Source organism: Hypanus sabinus, chromosome 3 (genome assembly GCF_030144855.1).
Source record: "Hypanus sabinus isolate sHypSab1 chromosome 3, sHypSab1.hap1, whole genome shotgun sequence".
Lineage (NCBI taxonomy): Eukaryota > Metazoa > Chordata > Chondrichthyes > Myliobatiformes > Dasyatidae > Hypanus > Hypanus sabinus.
In genome coordinates this window covers 70,474,311-70,492,211 of record NC_082708.1, presented here as the reverse complement: position 1 = coordinate 70,492,211, position 17,901 = coordinate 70,474,311, and the positions used below count along the sequence as shown (strand labels likewise).

Sequence of the window (17,901 nt, the reverse complement as noted above, 5' to 3'; positions counted from 1 at the left end):
ACATTGTTATAATTGCTAAATAAAGTACTACAACATTCCACTAACTTGCCTGTACTTGCAGTAAATTTGTTGGTCACATTCACAATCAACTTTACTTTGAATCATCTTCTGCAGTTTGGTAACATTATTTGTTGTTTTTCTTTTTTGACAGCATTATGAAAGGTTCTCTTTTGGCTCGTCCCACCTTCTCCAGACTCAAGGTGGAACCATGGACCCCAGCTGTGCTTGCCTTTTCACTGGTAATGTTCCTCAACTCTGTCCGTGCTATATTGACGATTGAGTTGGTGCTGCTTCACGCACCCATGATGAGCTTGCAAATTTCATCAAAGTTGCCTCCAACTTCCACCTTACCCTTAAATTCACTTGGTCCATTTCTGACACTTCTCTCCCCTTTCTAGATCTTTCTATCTCCATCTCTGGAGACAAACTGTCTACAGGTGTCTTTTAAAAACCCTCTGACTCCCATGGTTATCTTGACAATACCTCTTCCCACTCTGCTGTAAAAATGCCATTCCCTTTTCTCAGTTCCTTTGTCTTCACTGCATCTGCTCCCAGGATGAGGCTTTCCTATCCAGAACATCAGAGATATCCTCTTTCTTCAAAGAACAGGGTTTCCCTTCTCCCACCATTGATCTGCCCTCATTTGTATTTCCTCCATTTCCCAGACATCCGCTCTCACCCCATCTTCCTGCCATCTTAACAGGGACAGATTTACTCTTGTTTCCAACTACCATCCCATGAGCCTCCATATCCAGTATATCATTCTCCACAACTTCCGTCATCTTCAACAGGATCCCGTCACCAAATATATCTTTACCTCCCTCAGACTTTCTACTTTTTGCAGGGATAGCTCCCTCCATGATTCCCTTGTCCATTTATTCTTCCCCACTACCCCTGCAAGAGGAAGAAGTGCTACACCTGCCCGTTCACCTCCTTCCTCATTCCATTTAAGGCCCAAACAGTCCTTCCAAGTGAGGTAACATTCCACCTGTGAATCTGTTTTGGCTGGCTACTGCATTCGGTGCTCCTGTTGCAGCCTCCCGTACATTGGTGAGACCCGATGAACATCGAGCATCCAGAAAAAGCAGGAATTCCCAGTGGCCAACTATTTCAATTCCAAGCCTCATTCCTGTTCCAACGTATCAGCCCATGGCCACCTCTACTGTCATGAAGAGGCCGCTCTCAGGTTGGAGGAACAACACCTCATACTCTGTCTGGGAGGCCTCCAACCCAATGCATAAAATCGATTTCCCCAACTTCCAGTAGCTTTACCCCTCCCCCTTCCCACTCCTCCCTCTTCTTCAGTTCCTCACCCTGGCTCCGTTCTTACCTCTACTGATCTCCTCACTTACCTGTCACCTCCCCCTGGTGCCCCTCCTCAGCATCAGAAGCAGGTTTAATATCACAGGCAAATTTGGTGTTTTGTGGCAGTAGTGCATTGCAATACATATAATAAATAAATATATAAATAACACACACACACAGTATATACAGATATATAAAGTTAAGCAGGTAGTGTAAAAAGAGAGGAATAAAATACTGAGGAAGTGTTCAATCACAAACAAGACAGAATCTGCAGACGCTGGAAATCCAAGCAACACACAACACGCTACTTTCTCGGGTCTCACCAATGTAGAGGAGGCTGCAACAGGAGCACGGAATGCAGTAGCCAATCAAAACAGATTCACAGGTGAAACATTACCTCAGCTGGAAGGACTGCCTCAGCTTAAATGGAAGTGAGGGAGGAGGTGAATGGGCAATTTCTTCCACTTGCTGGGATAAGTGCCAGGAGGGAGATTAGTGGGGAGCAAGAAATGGACAAGGGCTCCATGGACAGAGCTATCCCTGCAAAACATAGGGACTCAGCAGGCCAGGCAGCATTCATGGAACAGAGTAAACAATTGATGTTTTGGACCGAGATCCTTTATCAGGACTGAAGAAAAAAGACGAGAAATCAGAGTAAGAAAGTGGAGGGAGGAGAGGAAGAGTACTAGGTGGTAGGTGAAGCTGAGGGGGAGGGGAGGGGTGAAGTAAAGAGCTGGGAAGTTGATTGGTGAAAGAGATAAAGGGCTGGAGAAGGGGGAATCTGATAGGAGAGGATAGAAGACTATGGAAGAAAGGGAAGGGGGAGGAGCACCAGACGGAGGTGAAGTGCAGGTAAGGAGATAAGGTGAGAGAGGGAAACAGGAATGGGGAATGGTGAAGGAGAGGGTGGGGGGAGGGGCAATTACTAGAAGTCCAAACTAAATGTTCATGCCATCAGGTCAGAGGCTACCCAGATGGAATACAAAGTACTGCTCCTCCAACTTGAGTGTGGTCCCATTGTGGCAGTAGAGGAATATTCCCTTAGTACATCTAAAGAAATTTGCAAGTATCTTTGGTGATGTACCACTTCTCCTCAAACATCTGGTGAAATATAGCTGCTGTCATATCTGCTTTGCAATTGCATCACTAGGTTGGGGCCGGGATAGCTCCTCGGATGTTGATACCCAGGAACCTGAAACTGCTCACCCTTTCCACTTCTGATCCCTTGATGGGGACTGGTGTGTGTTCTCTCAACTTTTCCTGTCTGAGGTCCACAATCAATTCTTTGCTCTGCCATTGAGTGCGAGGTTGGCATAGTGACACCACTTAACCAGCTGATCAATATTTCTCCTGTACGCCTGGTCACCATCTGAAATTCTGCCAACAACAGTTGTATCGTCAACAGATTTATAAATGGCATTTGAGCTATGCCTAGGCACACCATTGTGGGTGTAGAGAGAGTAGAGCGATGGGCTAAGTAGGCATCCTTGAGGTGTGCCAGTGTTGATTGTCAGTCAGGAGGAGATGTTATTTCCAACTTGCACAAACTGTGGTCTCCTGATGAGGAAGTCAGGGATCCAGTTGAAGAGGGAGATACAGAACCCCAGGCTTTGGAGCTTGTTATTAGAACTGAGGGCATAATTGTGTTGAACGCTGAGCTGTAGTCTGATGTAGGTATTACTACTGTCCAGGTGATCCCAGGCTGAGCAGAGAGCCAGTGAGATTCCACCCACTGTAGACCTATTGTGGTGACAGGTAAGTTACAGCGGGTCCAGCTCCTTGATTTAGGTAGGAGTTGACTCTAGCACTTCTTCACAGTAGATGTGAGGGTCACTGAACGATAGTCATTGAGACAGCTCACCCTGCTCTTCTTGTGCACTGGTATGACTGTCACCCTTCTGAAGCAGGTAGGAACCTCCAGCTGCAGGAGGGAGAGATTTAACATGTCCACCAGTTGGTTAGCAGAGGTTTTCAGGTACACCATCAAGTCCTGATGCGTTTTGAGGGTTTACCCTAGTGAAAGATGTTCTGAAGTTCCCCACTGAGACAGAGATCAGAGTCACCAGATGCTGTAGGGATTCACACAGATGTAGCTTTATTCTTTCCTTCAAAACGTGCATATAAGTCTTTGAGCTCACCTGTTAGTGAAGCTTCACAGCTATTCATGATGTTAGGTTTCACTTTGTAGGAAATAATAGCCTCCATCCATTTCTTCCACGGTCCACTCTTCTCTACTATCAAATTCCTTTGTCTCCAGCCCTTTACCTTTTCTACCTATCATCTGCCAGCATCTTACTTCATCCCCCCGGCTTCATCCTCTATCGCCTTCTAGCTTGTACTCCTTCCCCACCCTCCCTCTGCCTTCTTATTCTGGCTTCTTCCCCCTTCTTTTCCAGTCCTGAAAAGGGTCTCAGCCTGAAAGGTCGACTGTTTATTCACTTCTGTAGATGCTGCCTGACCTGCTGAGTTCCTCCCAAATTTTGTGTGTCTTGCTTCAGTTACCCAGCATCTGCAGAATCTCTTATGAAAAGTGTCATTTCTACCTGGCTGTTCCTTGGTCAATAAATATATCCAAATACCTGCTTTCTTACCTCATGCTGTTTTGAATCAAGGCATGTGCGTACATTGACCAATTCTAGCTCACGCATTTCAAGCTGGGTCTCAAGACTTTGCGACTGTTGTTCCCATTCAATTTTTTTCCGGTTCACCATGACATCGATTTGATGCAATAGTTCCTGGAGCTCTTCTTCGCAAGAGGATTCTCTGATATTGTAGCAAGAGCAAGAAAAAATACTTTCACATTTTAATAAAATTAAAAATGAAAAAATATGTAATGTGTGCTGCACTCACACTTTAATTTGATATTTTCAGCTCTAAAAGAAATCTATTTAATAGATCCCAACATCTTCCTGAGGTTTTCCAGTGATACAAGGCAGACCATGCTAAAGAGATAGACCAAGCATGTATAATAATTCCACCGATATCTCTAATGGAAATCGCTGCCTCTGATTAATTTTGGGTTGATGTGTAACAGCTCAAGACATAAAAATATCCCTATAGATCTGGTATACAATTTTCAGAAGCCTTTTTGAATTTGAACGAATTGACTAACAAAGCAGTAAGTCACAATGTTCCGACAGTGGTGAAGTTCATAATACTTTTGTTTTAACCTGAAGATTGAGGTTCCCACACTATAGGCTTTGATAATAATGTCAAAGCTGATAATCTCATGTAAAACTATTAGAATAATATACTAACAGTAGGACTAACTTTCCAACAAGTGATTAAGTATTTGGCCAGCCCTCTCAGGGGAAAGTGTAAGAAAATCCAAACAAACACAGACACTGGAATAAAACAAGAAGATGCTGGAAACAGGATGCAATTGCAAAGCAGGTCAGGCCACCCACAGTGAATGATTCCTAAACATGGCTCCAGATAACACTGACTTTTACAGATATTTCCTTTGCTCTGTTGGCCATGATTTCTATTGGGTCATCTAGTTAGATGAGCTAATAGAGACAGTTGTCAGTGTTAGCGTCCGTTAACTTTCCATTAATCTAATTGTTTAGAGAACCCATACAATTTATCCCCAAGGCTATGCTGGCCTCATCCAAACACAGGATATGCCTCTTCCCTACCCATCCCTCACAGCATTTTCTTTGCAGTTTAATAATATATATTCTTTTCATCTCCAGTTCTGAAGAAGGGAGCCTGAACGGAAGCACTGACTTGGTTTCTCTTACCCCAGATGCAGCCTGAGCTATGGCGGAAGAGCTTCAAAGGGCCTGTGTATGAGCTAAGAAAAGGACTCTCAGCAGGTGACTGCACAGAACTGTGGTGGAAGTGGAAGCATGGTCCAGGATGCAGACAGCTGGCAGTCTCAGCACTACAGACTGCCTGACCCTCTGTGTTTTCACAGCTTATAAGGTTGTCCATAAAAGTAGATTTGATTGAGATTATTGCGTATTACCACACTATTTGGTCTTCATTTTACTCAGAACATAAAACAAAGAACATAAAGCAAAGAAGCTTACGGTAATTGACCATTCTTCTCTAACCCATGTGTTATTGCCTCCATTTCAGTGGTTTATCTACAAAATAAAGGAACATAGTTGGATCAAAAAAATTGAGCTTTGAAATAGTAATCCAGTGTACAATGTCCTGTGTATGTTACTCAAAATGGCCTCTTTGGTTTGTTACAAGTAGGAATGCTTCTTTGTCGGATAAGTGTTTCTCTCGCCGTTGTTTCGCTTTAGAATGGCTGATATGGTAATTGTATTCATTTGTTAATCAATGGGGAATGTTATTGTGTCTTGTGATGCTGGGAACTTGGGGGAGGGGTTTTTGCAGGTTTTTGGTGGGAGGAAGAGGCCGAGGAAGACACCGAGGAAGGTGGACGTGTGCTGGACTGCTCTTAAGACCACCGGGGTGGTCCCAGGTGCGACGGCTGGATGGGTCGATTGGTTCGTTGATTGAGCTTCAACGAGTGCACTAAACAGACTGAACTTTGATAAGTTGGCGCCTTTTGTTTTTTTTCCTTTTATATATATATATTGTATTGCCTACTACTTTTTTAATTTTAGTAAACTCTTTAAAGTGTATTTCATAATGGTATTTGTTGTGGGTTTGATACTGTTGGCGGGCGCGAGGCATAAACTCGATTCTCACAGCACCTGCGTGTACGGGAGGTGGGTTGGTGAGTGGCTGGAACTCCGTTTCCCCTAGACATATACCAGCCTTTTGGGTAAGTGTTACATTAATCCAGTTTTTGCAGTTACATTTAATATTTTATTATCCTTCATTAAGAATAGGGCTATGGCTAGGTGATATTGTTCATATTATGCTAGACACTGCGGTTGGGAATTATACAGACTAGGAAGGATCCAAATGGAATATTTTGTCCACTGAAGACCAGGCAGACCTCAGCAAGATTTGATTTCTATAAGAGGTTTCCAGTGTAAATAGGGAGCAGATCAACAGTTAGTGGTACCATTCTAGTCAGTCACAGTGGGGATGATGGAGTCATTCCCTCAGGTACTCCACTCCAGCATTGGCTGTTCCTGCTGCAGTAGCTTCAGGTGAAGGCAGTAGACTGAGAAGATGAGAAATTCACCGGCTTCCATTTTCTCATTCCCTCTTCTCAGTCACCTAAGCTTGCCATGTGACCTTATCTTTTGCAATACCCTCCCAGAGATCTGAACACTTTGCCATCTCTGAATCATCTGTGTCCATTTCTGCAAATTTCTCAAATAAGGTTATTTTTGTAGTAAAGATATGGACATAGAACCGATCTTAATCTCTTGGGGAACACTCATAGAGAATATCCAATTGTTATCCATCCAAGAACTTGCCCAATGCATTGCAAACACCACTGGTTCAGTAACAACTTATCTCTCAAAAACACATTATTGTTACCGATTAATAACGTAGAACATTTTACAAAACTATTCTATAACTCCAGGATAAATAACCTTATTGTCATTCCTTACTTTACCTTTAGAATCATTCTCAGTTGCTGTTTTACGTGCATTACTTTAGATGCAAAAGATTCTCATTTGCAGCTTTGATACACCCAGAATTTACTATTTCAATGCACTTCCCACTAAATCGAATTGGTAAATCTTTATTAACAAAGCATCCAAAACTTTGTTGTTTGTGTCCTATCTTGCACTGAGTTGCAGTTGCCTTATGCTTGCCAATCTACACTGGCTTCCAGTTAAAGAATCCTTAGCCTTGCTTTCCCTATCATCTCAGACTCTTCCAGTCCCAAGGGTTTCCTTGATATCTGAAGTTCTTCAAGACTGTCTTTTTGATCATGACTAATTCTATACCACCCTGTTCATGACAGTCATGAAAAAGAATCTGGTAAATCCCTTTAAAAAGGAGAAAAGAGGAATTTAAGGAGACCCATCATAAATCGGGAGACTGCTCATCTCCACTCCATCTACCAAAAGGGGAACTTCCCAGTGACCAAACATTTTAATTTTGATTCCAATTCCTGTCGTGATATGTCGGTCCACAGCCTCCTCTTGGGCCAAGATGATGCCATCCTCAGGGTGAGGAGCAACACCTCATATATTCCAACCTGATGACATGAATATTGATTTCTCCTTCCATTAAAATGAAATTTTCCTCCCCCTACCCTCTTCCTCTATTCACCACTCTGGCCTTTTACCTCTTCTCATCTACCTACCACTTCCCCCTGAGTCCCCTCCCCCTGCCCTTTCTCCTATGGACCTCTCTCCTCTATCAGATTCCTTTTTCTGCAGCCCTTTACCTTTCCACCTGGCTTCACCTATCACCTTCTAGAAAGCCTCCTTTCCCAACCTCCATCTTTTTATTCTGGTGTCTTCCCCCTTTCTTTCTGGCCAGAATGAGGGGCATCACCCTGAAACATTGAACTTTTATTAATTTCCATAGATGCTGCCTGACCTGCTGAGTTCCTCCAGCATTTTGTGTGTGTTGCTTTGGATTTCCAGCAGCTACAAAATTTCTGGTGTGCATGAAATGTTACTCAAGCTGTCAGAAACCTCTGTATATACTGTATATCACTATTGATTTCTTGTTAAATTGTAGAAATGTTAACTTTTAGCCTTTGCTTACTAAAAAATTCTAACAATCTACTTTTTTATTTATTCAGAGATACAGCACAGAACAGGCCTTTCCAGCCCTGTGAGCTACACTGTCCAGCAACCCACCTAGTCACCCTGGGGCCTAATCACAGCACAATTTACAATGACCAATTAACCTATGAACCGGTATGTTTTTTTAAACAGTGGGAGGAAACCTGAGCTGCCGGAGGAAATCCTATCACTCACAGGAAGAACTTACAAACTTTCTTACAGAGAACACCAGAGTTGAACTCTCAACTTCGATGCCCCAAGCTCTATTAGCATTTCACTAACCGCTACGCTACAGTTGCACCCTGTATATCTGGACAGAATACTGACCTGAGTACCCCAACTGGCCGGGGTGTTCAGGAATATCTTTAACTTCTTGCTCCAGCAACATGTGCTACTCACCTGCTTAAGGCAGGTTTCAATCATACTGGTGCTCAAGAAGAGCGTGGTAACCTGTCAGTGACTATCCCCCAGTGGCACTTACATCCACAGTGATGAAGTGTTTTGAGAGCCTGATGTTGAAGTAAGTCAGCTCCTGCCTGAGAGGTGACTTGGATCCATTCCAATTTGCCTATCAAAGCAACAGGCCCACAGCAGATGCCATCTCATTGGCTCTTCACTCAACCGTGGAACATCTGAACAGGAAAAATGCATACATCAGGATGCTTTTTATCGAACACAGCTCAATATTTAATATAATTCCTTCAAAACTAATCAGTAAACTCTGAGACCTGGGCCTCAATACCCTGATGTGCAATTGGATCCAGGATTTCCTTACTTATAGACCCCAGTCAATTCAGATTGGCAAAAACATCTCCTCCATGATCTCCATCAGCACAGGAGCACCACATGGATGTGTGCTTAGTCCCCTTCTCTACTTGCTTTACACCAATGATGTGTGGCTCCAACACCATATATGAGTTTACTGATGACACCACTGTTGTGGGCCATGTCAATGGGGGTGATGAATCAGCATACAGGAGGGAGACTGAAAATTTGGCTGAGCGATATAATAACAATGACCTCTCACTCAGTGTCAGCAAGACCAAGGACTGATTGTGTACTTCAGGAGACGGAAACCAGAGGATCAGAGATGGAGAGGGTCAGTAACATTAAATTCCTGGGTGCCGCTCTCTCAGAAGACCTGTCCTGGACCCATCATATAAATATTATTGTGAAGAAAGTACGACAGTGCCTCCACTTCCTTAGGAGACTGTGGAGATTTGGCATGTTGTCAAAAACCTTGACAAACTTCTACAGATGTGTGGTGGAAAGTTGTTGACTGGCTGCACTTATGGGAACACCAATGCCTTTGAGCAGAAAATCCTACAAAAGGTAATGCATTCAGCCCAGTGCATCAAGGGTAAAGCCCTCCCAACCATTGAGTACATCTACATGCAATGTTGCTGTAGAAAAGCGGCATCCATAATCCAAGATCCTCACCACCCAGGCCATGCTCTTTTCTAGCTGCTGCTATCAGGCAGAAGGTTCAAGTACCTCAGGATTCACACCAGCAGGTTCAAGAACAATTACAACCCCTCAACCATCAGGCTCCTGAACAAAAGAGGATAACTACACTCATTCTATTTCTGGTGTTCCCACAACCGATGGTCTCACCTTAAAGACACTTTATTTTGATATTTCATGCTCTTGTTATTTATTGCTATTTACTTATATTTGCATTTGCACAGTTTCTTTTTCATTGATCCTGTTTACAGTCACTGTTCTCTAGATTTGCTGAGTATGCTCTCAGGGTTGTATGAGGTGACATGTATGTATTCTGGTAATTAATTTTACTTTGAACTTTGTTTTTAAAAAAAGTAACAAAAATTTATTTATCGGGGATAAATCAATAAAATTTTCCTTCCATTGTATTGTTTTAACTTTCACATGAAATGCAAAATTGTGCAATCTGGAGTCTGAGGAGAAACCTGCACAAGTTGCCCAGTTGTAATAATTGTTTGATTTCTCAGTGCTAAAGTAATAAGTTCCGAAGTTTAATACATTTGAATTATAAACTAAACCGGCAAGATCTGCCATAAATACTGCCTATTACATTAAGAACTTATTATGCATTTTTGTCATATATGGGATTACTCATTTAAGAATTTGAGGAATGAATTATGAATAACCCAGCTCAATTAGGCCACGTCCAGTTGGCCCTCACTTACTCTACTAATTGCTTAGTTGAGAATCTCAGTAACAACTTCACTATCCCTCTCTGCCCAAGAGTACCTCCTCCAGATCTTCCAAAGAATCTGAAAATCGAAACTGTAGATGCTGGAAATCTGAAATAAAACCCAAAAACATTCTATCTATGGGGAGACAGACGGAGCTTGTGCTCCAGGTTATAAATGCTTAGGCAGATCTTGGAAAATAAGTCAATTTTAAGTTGCAAATGAGAGATGGATAGAATGAAGCCAGCATTGCTGTGAGAATAAGTTTTGTAGTCCTCCCGTCAAATGTTCTAATGGGGAACTTAAAAGTGTAAAATGTTGCAAAAACATTGACATATGACAAGGCAAGCAGGCAAGGCTGTGCTGATGTAGAAAGAGAGAGAAACTAATATTTGATATTCTTTTCAATATATTTTGTTATAAAAGTATTGCCCAATATCAGCACAAGTTCACAAACAAGAGAAAATCTGCACATGCTGGGAATCGGAGCAACACACATCAAATGCTGAAGGAACTCAGCAGGCTAGGCAGCATCTATGAGAAAGAGTATGTCAACTGAGCTTTTTTCCCATTGATGCTCAACACAAGTTTAGCCAAGGGGTGAATCCTAAACCATTTCATACCAAAGTTGTACTTGATATCCAAAGCAGGCACAAATAGCTGTGAAGTAAAATACAAAATAACAAGGTTGGAAACAGTTTGTCAGTAACTAGTCTATAATCTTGGTGTTACTAAGGTGTTAAATGTCCACATTCCTCAGAGTAAACCACACAGTATTTGAACCTCTCTTTTTGCTTTGAATACTACAAAAGCTCCATCTAGTGAATAATATAGACAAGTTAAAATTTCAGTGGTCTTACTGTCAGATTTCAAATTCAAATTCTTTTAGAAATTAAATTTGATAGAATATAAAAATGCTGTAAGTGTGCAGAAAAATATTTCAAATGATTTAACTGACAAACAGCACTGTTTGTCAGTTCCGTATGCAAATGAAAATTGACTACTAACTAAGTAGCAATGGCCGCATTTAAAAAAAAGCCGTTTCACATTCCTGAGGCCATATATTATTTCCTATATTATGTATATAATATATTCTTTTATTATACATATGCAGTTTTTTCATTCAAATCTTTTTGATGGCTATTTCTGGACTAAGTCATGTCAGAGTATGCATCAATAACATGGGCTTTTCATTTACCCTTCAACTTGAAAATATTTTGAGTGCAATATGCTGGTAGTGAAATCTGATAATGGTGTAAACAGGGCAACAGGACTCCCATGACCCTAACTTCAAATTTAACAGTGTGCTTCATTAGCCATTAGATTAGATTCATGGCCATAGATGTAATGGCCAAGGCTAATCAAGGAAGAACCATCAATGGCTGAATGATTTAGAAATTAAATACATAAAGTGACAGAAAGTTTAGATCAATTAAGAAAGAGAAACATGCACAGAAATTATGAAAACGAACAACATTTTTTACAATTACAAACAATTAATTGCCCAATAGTTTTGGACTGGAAGTACCAGAATACCCTCTGATCTTAGAAGCTAAATAGACTCACTTCTGGTTAATCTTTAACTGGGAGACCACATGTGACAACCATCTGCAGAAGGTGTGTCAACCAAATAGTGACTCTTCAGTTCATTGACAACTATTGGTGCAGCACTGAGTACCTGGAGCAGAGTTACCGTACTCAGACAAGAGGAAGTCACAACAAGGAATTTCGCAGTGTATGATGTGAACTGGCAGCCACAATAGTCTTGGTACTGTTGATTATAGAAAAGTACAGGCCCTTTGGCCCACGATATTGTACCGACTCTTTAACCTGCTCTAAAATCAATCTAACCCTTCCCTCTCACATGTTTCTTTCACCCTTGTGCCCAAGAATCTCTTTGATGTCCCAAATATGCCTGGCTGTACCGACACCCCTGGCAGCATGATCGATGCACTTACCATTCTGATAGCGTAGAAAGCCTACCTCTGATACTCCCCACCCCCTACCCCTCCAATCACTTTAAAGTTACACTCCCTTGTACTAGACATTTCCTCCCCGGGGAAAAATATAGTTCCGGCTTTCCACTCAATTTATGCCTCTTACCATCTCTTTCAAGTCACTTCTCATCCTCCTTCGCTTCAAGGAGAAAAACCCTAGCTCACTCAACCTATCCTCATAACAAATGCTCTCTAATCCAGGCAGCATCCTTGTAAATCTCCTCTGAGCCCTCTCCAAAGCTTCCATGTCCTTCCTATAATGAGGTGACCAGAGCTGAACATAATACTCCAAGTGTAATCTAACCAGAGTTTTACAGAGCTGCAACATTACCTCAGGCTCTTGAGCTCAAGCCCTTGTCTAGTAAAGGCCAACAAACCATACCCTATTAATCTGTGCTTTAACATTGATGAATATATGGACATAAATCCTAAGATCCCTCTGTTGCTCCACACTGTTAATGATACTGCAATTAACCCTGTATTCTGTCTTTCTTTGACCTTTCTAAGTGAACCACTTCATGCATTTCTGGACTGAACTCTATCTGCCACTCCTTGGCTTGGCTCTGCATCCTATTAATATCCTGTAACATGCAGTGACCTTTTACACTAACAAGATGAGGTCAAGGTGGCTCTGGAGAGGGGTCAAAATGATACTGGCAATATACAGACAGCTTAAAAAACTACAAGATATTCTAATAGATACACATCTGAATTACAATCAATACAACTGGCAGCAGTAATTTCCATTTAAGAAATCAACTTCTGAACTGACTAAACAAACTCGCAGTTTTACAGTCTCCTGGAGTACCTGGTGAACTTGATTCTCAGGAATGGAGTTACGGAAACTTGAAGAAACAAAGGTTGGTGATCACTGGAAGAAAGGTCGCCAGGATAGACTTCAAGCCAGATTAAAGTGTCGAGGCCTGAGAACGGAAAACAAACTGGTGTTCAGCCCCAATACTCTGTGCTAGTCAATGTCCCCCATCTATACCCTTCCTGTCTGCCGCTGTTTGACCTAGCTCCCTCTCTCTTCTCATTATTACCGTTGGGCAGGAGGTACAGGAGCTTTAGATCCCACACACCTAAGTTCAGTAACAGTTATTCACCTACTATTAGGCTCCAGAACCAGAGTGGATAACTTCACTCACCTCAATGCCGAACTGACTCCACAACTAAAGCCTCGCTTTGAATGATTGTACAACTCACGTTCTCAGCATTATTTATTTATTTTTAAAGTTAATTGTCCTCTTTTGCTACTTGGTGTTTGGCATTCTTTGTTGTGCATGGCTTTTCTTAAATTCTATTGTATTTCTTTACTATCCTGTAAATGCTGGCAGAAAAATGTATATCAAAGTTATATACAGTGTATATACTTTATAAATAAATTTACTTTGAACTATCCACAACATGGTAGCGTAGTGGTTAGTGCCGCGGTATAGTACAACACTATTACAGCTTGGGACGTTTCAGGGTTCAGAGTTCAATTCCGGCAGGGTTGTAAAGAGTCGCTGTACATCCATGGAATGTGTGGCTTTCCCCTGGCTGCTCCAGTTTCCTCCCACAGTCCAAAGACAGACCGTGTTGGTTCATTGGTCATTGCAAAGTGTCTTGTGATTAGGTTAGGGTTAATCAGGGTTGTGGGGTTGCTGGAGCAGCGTGGCTTGAATAGCTGGATGGGCCAACTCTGCACTGTATCACTAAAAATAAATAAACAAACAAACAAATAAATAAATAATGCTGACATTCACGTCATCCACAAACTTACCAAGCCACATTTTCATTTCCTCATCTAAGTCATTCATAAAAATCACAGAAAACAGAGACCCAGAGCAGAACTTTTTGAAAAGCCACTGGTCACTGTAGTCCAGTCAGAATTCACTCCATTGACTATCAACCTCTGCCTCCATGGGCAAGACAATTTTGAATTCATGCTGACAAGTTTCCCCATGCCCTCTGACTTTCTGATGAAGGGTCTCGGCCCGAAATGTCAACTGCTTACTCTTCTCCATGGATGTTGCCTGGCCTGCTGATCTCCTCCACCATTTTGTGTGTGTTGCTGTGATTTCCAGCCTCTGCAGATTTTCTCTTGCTCTGAAGGATTCTACCATGGGGAACCTTATCAAATGCCTTACTAAAATCCATATACACTATATTCACTGCTCTGCCTTCATCAATTTGTTTTTCAAGGAATTCATTCAATCCTGTGAAGCACAATCTGCCCCTCACAAAGCACATTGCTTATCTCTAATCAGACTACCCTTCTCCAAATGCTTGTCAATTCTGTCCAATAGTTTCCCACCACTGTTGTAACTCTATAATTCCCAGGGTTATCCCTATTACCTTTCTTGAACAAGGGAGTAATATTCACCATTCTCTAATCTTCCGGTACTACTCCTGTGGCTAGTGAAGACACAAAGGTCATCGCCAAAGTCACAACAAACTTTTCCCACACTTCCCATAGTAACCTGGGGTCTATCCCATCCACTCAATGGGACTTAACTATCAAAACTCCCAGAACATCACCATTCTTAATCTCACCATGTTCCTGCATATCTCATATTTGTCAAGGTCCCTCTCACTGGTGAATACTAAAGTAAAGTATTCATTAAGGACCTTCCCTACTCCTTGGACTCTAGCTTCTTTTATCCAGCTCGGTCTTACCCTGTTCTTCACATATGTGTCAAATACCTAGGGGGTTCCCTAATCCTGCTCACCAAGGCCGTTTTATGTCCTTTTCTATCTATCCTAACACCTTTCTTGTAACCCTCAGGAGCCCTGTCTGACAGCTTCCTAAACCCTTAGTAAGCTTCTTTCTTCCACTTGACTCGATGTTCCACATTTCTTGTCAATCTTGCCTCCTTCACCCTGCCTCAACGGGACAAACCTATGCACAACCCCATGCAAGTGCTCCCTGAACAACATCCATCCCCATTGTGCATTTTCCTGAGCACATCCATTCCCAGTGTATGATGGAAGGAGCATTTTTGCATGTAGCCAATTGACTATATGTAAAAATGGTACAAAAGATGTGAGGCAAACCTATATTGAAATAATCACTTCATTATAAAATATCTTTGGTGTCAGGCACTGGTACCCTTCAGTAAAAGGATCTTTACGTTATTAAACAGGCACCACACTCTCCAGTAGCACGGATAAGTGTAACGCTAACAACTGAACATCGTCCCGCACAGTTTACAAAATGCACTGCAATGATTTGCCCACGTTACCCTAACGGCACCTGCTAAATCCGTGATCTCTACTGCACAAAAAATACAGTAAGAATTTAACATCTCCAGGTTACACACCAGGCCGGTTTGCAGATACATGGGCAGTCCTAGCTGCTCTTTGGGATTAAATTCCTGGAACTCCCTATCCAACGCAATTCTGAGCTACCTTCAAGAGGGTTGCAATGGTTGAAATCAGCAGCTGACTGTAACGTAAATTAGAGACGGGTACTAAATTCTGTATTGCAATTCCAGCACTCTCTGAATAGCAAATGTATATATATTTTAATCAAGGCTACGAATTACTTTATTCACGACGTGATCACAGCTAATTTTAAAACTCTCATAACTGCGACTTACCTGCAGCTATTCTTTCTGGTCCTGGAGAAACCCTTCTGCTTCAGCAGTATTAAAAATTTCTGACGCCCCTGCTCATTAACACACATTCACGTGGATGCACTTCTCAATAATAAAACTACAAATTCTTGCTACCGTATCCCCCGCCACGACATTCTGCTCACGCATCGGGCACTCTGCCAGCGAGAACCGCTGCTGAAATGGCATTTCGCGCTGCTGCGCTTGTTTGGCGCTCTGTCGGTGCTGGGAAGTGGCGCTAAAGCCCATCCCGGGATTTTGGCGTGACATCCCGCCTTCGGTTTACACTTTCCCGATCAATGATGCTCCCTTATTCCCTATCACATATTCTGCCCCCCATTTACACTTTCAAATATTGAAAGACGGGAAGAAATTTCTCCAAGAAAAATGTCTTCCACGAAGTGCGGCTTCGTGATAAACTCACAATTAAATCTCTCCACTTCCTTTCTTTTCAGAGTAATGCTGAGCCGCAAAACAAATTATTGAATCGCTGAACATGTTATCTAAATGTAGGAAGCATTTTCCGAGTCCAGAACACAGCAAACATGCAGAATGAATTGTAAACATCGGTCACGCTGTTTGAAATTGCCCAGCAATTTATGTTGAAGGTTAGAAAGGAATAAAGAACCCTCCAAACCATTTACTTCTGATACAGTAGGTTTGGAAGGTAGTGTATAATTGGTTATTTAAACAGAACGGTCACATATTTCCACGATATCTCTCAGGTCAACTTCCGCAATTATTTTCTCTCTCGTTGTTTCATGCTGTAATTACACCTTCCGGTCAGTAGGTGTTCATCCACATTATAACTGAAATTGAACGGACCGAAATCAAGCCAATTGGTGACAAAAAAAAGATGAGAGTTTTTCCATCACTAAGAAAGAATACAAGGAGAAGAAAGGCCAGGTCAAAATAATTTTGCCACTCTCTGAAATGAGAACTAAAATATATGTATGGCGCCCTTTAGTGTAGCGGAGTGCCTCTCGATGGATTCCTCCCTGTGGATAGTTCGGAGGTTACTCATTGTAGATGGAAAACACAACGGCCAATCTCCCACAGACTATAAAATGCGGCATGTCGGGGTTTGTTGAATAGAACACATGGAGAATTCCCAAACTCTTTTACAAAATGATGCCGTGGAATATTTTACAATCATCTAAAAGAAAGTTATTCTTTGTTCCAGCATTCCATCAAGATAGAACCTTCTGACAAGATGAACATCCATGGGTAATACAGATGAGATGATGGAAATTGCATACGCAATGACCTGAGTACTTTGAGTAGACTTAACAGAGAGAATTGCTCTGTTGTGCTGAAACTCTCAAGATTCTTTTTTTTTTACAAGGGGTGATTGATAAGTTCGTGGCCTGCAGTAGAAGCAGTCAATTTTGAAAAACCTGGCACATTTATTTTCCCTACATTTACACAGTCCAGCGGTCGTGGAGCATACCAATCTCTTCTTTGTAGAAGTCTGTATCTTGGACCTCCAGAAGTGGTCCACAGCAGGGGTGATTGATAAGTTTGTGGCCTGAGGTAGAAGGAGATGAGTTATTAACTTCAAACTTTCTGCATAATCACTCAAAGAGTTGAAGTGCATGGACATATAATGAGAGCTGTATAACTCATCTCCTTCTTCCCTGGGCCACAAACTTATCCATCACCCCTGCTGTGGATCACAGCAGTCTGTGGTATTCAGACTCAATTTGCTAAATGCCCTCTGTTAGGGGGCAGAGAAAGAGACATCATCAGAGGGTATAGTTGGTAGAAAGCACCTGACGATAAACAAGCACCAACCTTCAGCCTATTTCTATTGTACCCTATGCTGAATCATTGAGCGAAGACTGCTGTCGATTAGAATGGAGCTGCACAAAATGTACAAGCATTTGATTTATTTGTTCTCAAAACTAACCAGACTATTCAGACCTCAGTGGATAAAATGAAAGTGCATTCGGAGAAATCTCAATCTTCAATATGTGTACGAATATAGTTTTATATTTATGGAACCATGAAGCAGCGGAACCGGCCCTTTGGCCCAAATGGCCCAAGCTGTCCTGATCCCTTCTGGCAATCCCCCACCTTGCGATTTACCTCAGGAATTGGGCCTCAATCCCCTCATTTAGTTTCCAATCATTCCCAGGTTTCACTAACTACACACACCTGCTTTCCATCAGAAAATGTAGAATAAAGACCCTGTGATCACAAC

General features: G+C 41.9%; 1 protein-coding gene across 1 annotated transcript in view; it reads right to left on the bottom strand.

Annotated features, from left to right (window-relative positions):
* LOC132390775 (centrosomal protein of 63 kDa-like) overlaps positions 1-12,943 on the bottom strand; it is an 81,671-nt gene extending 68,728 nt beyond the window's left edge. The window contains exons 1-4 of the mRNA XM_059963324.1: positions 12,908-12,943; positions 8,410-8,560; positions 5,340-5,396; positions 3,897-4,068 (exon numbers count right to left, since the gene is read on the bottom strand). Coding sequence (XP_059819307.1) covers positions 3,897-4,068; positions 5,340-5,383 — 216 coding nt within the window. The 5' untranslated portion in view covers positions 5,384-5,396; positions 8,410-8,560; positions 12,908-12,943. The remainder of the gene's footprint in view (positions 1-3,896; positions 4,069-5,339; positions 5,397-8,409; positions 8,561-12,907) is intronic.
* Positions 12,944-17,901: the final 4,958 nt, after the last annotated feature.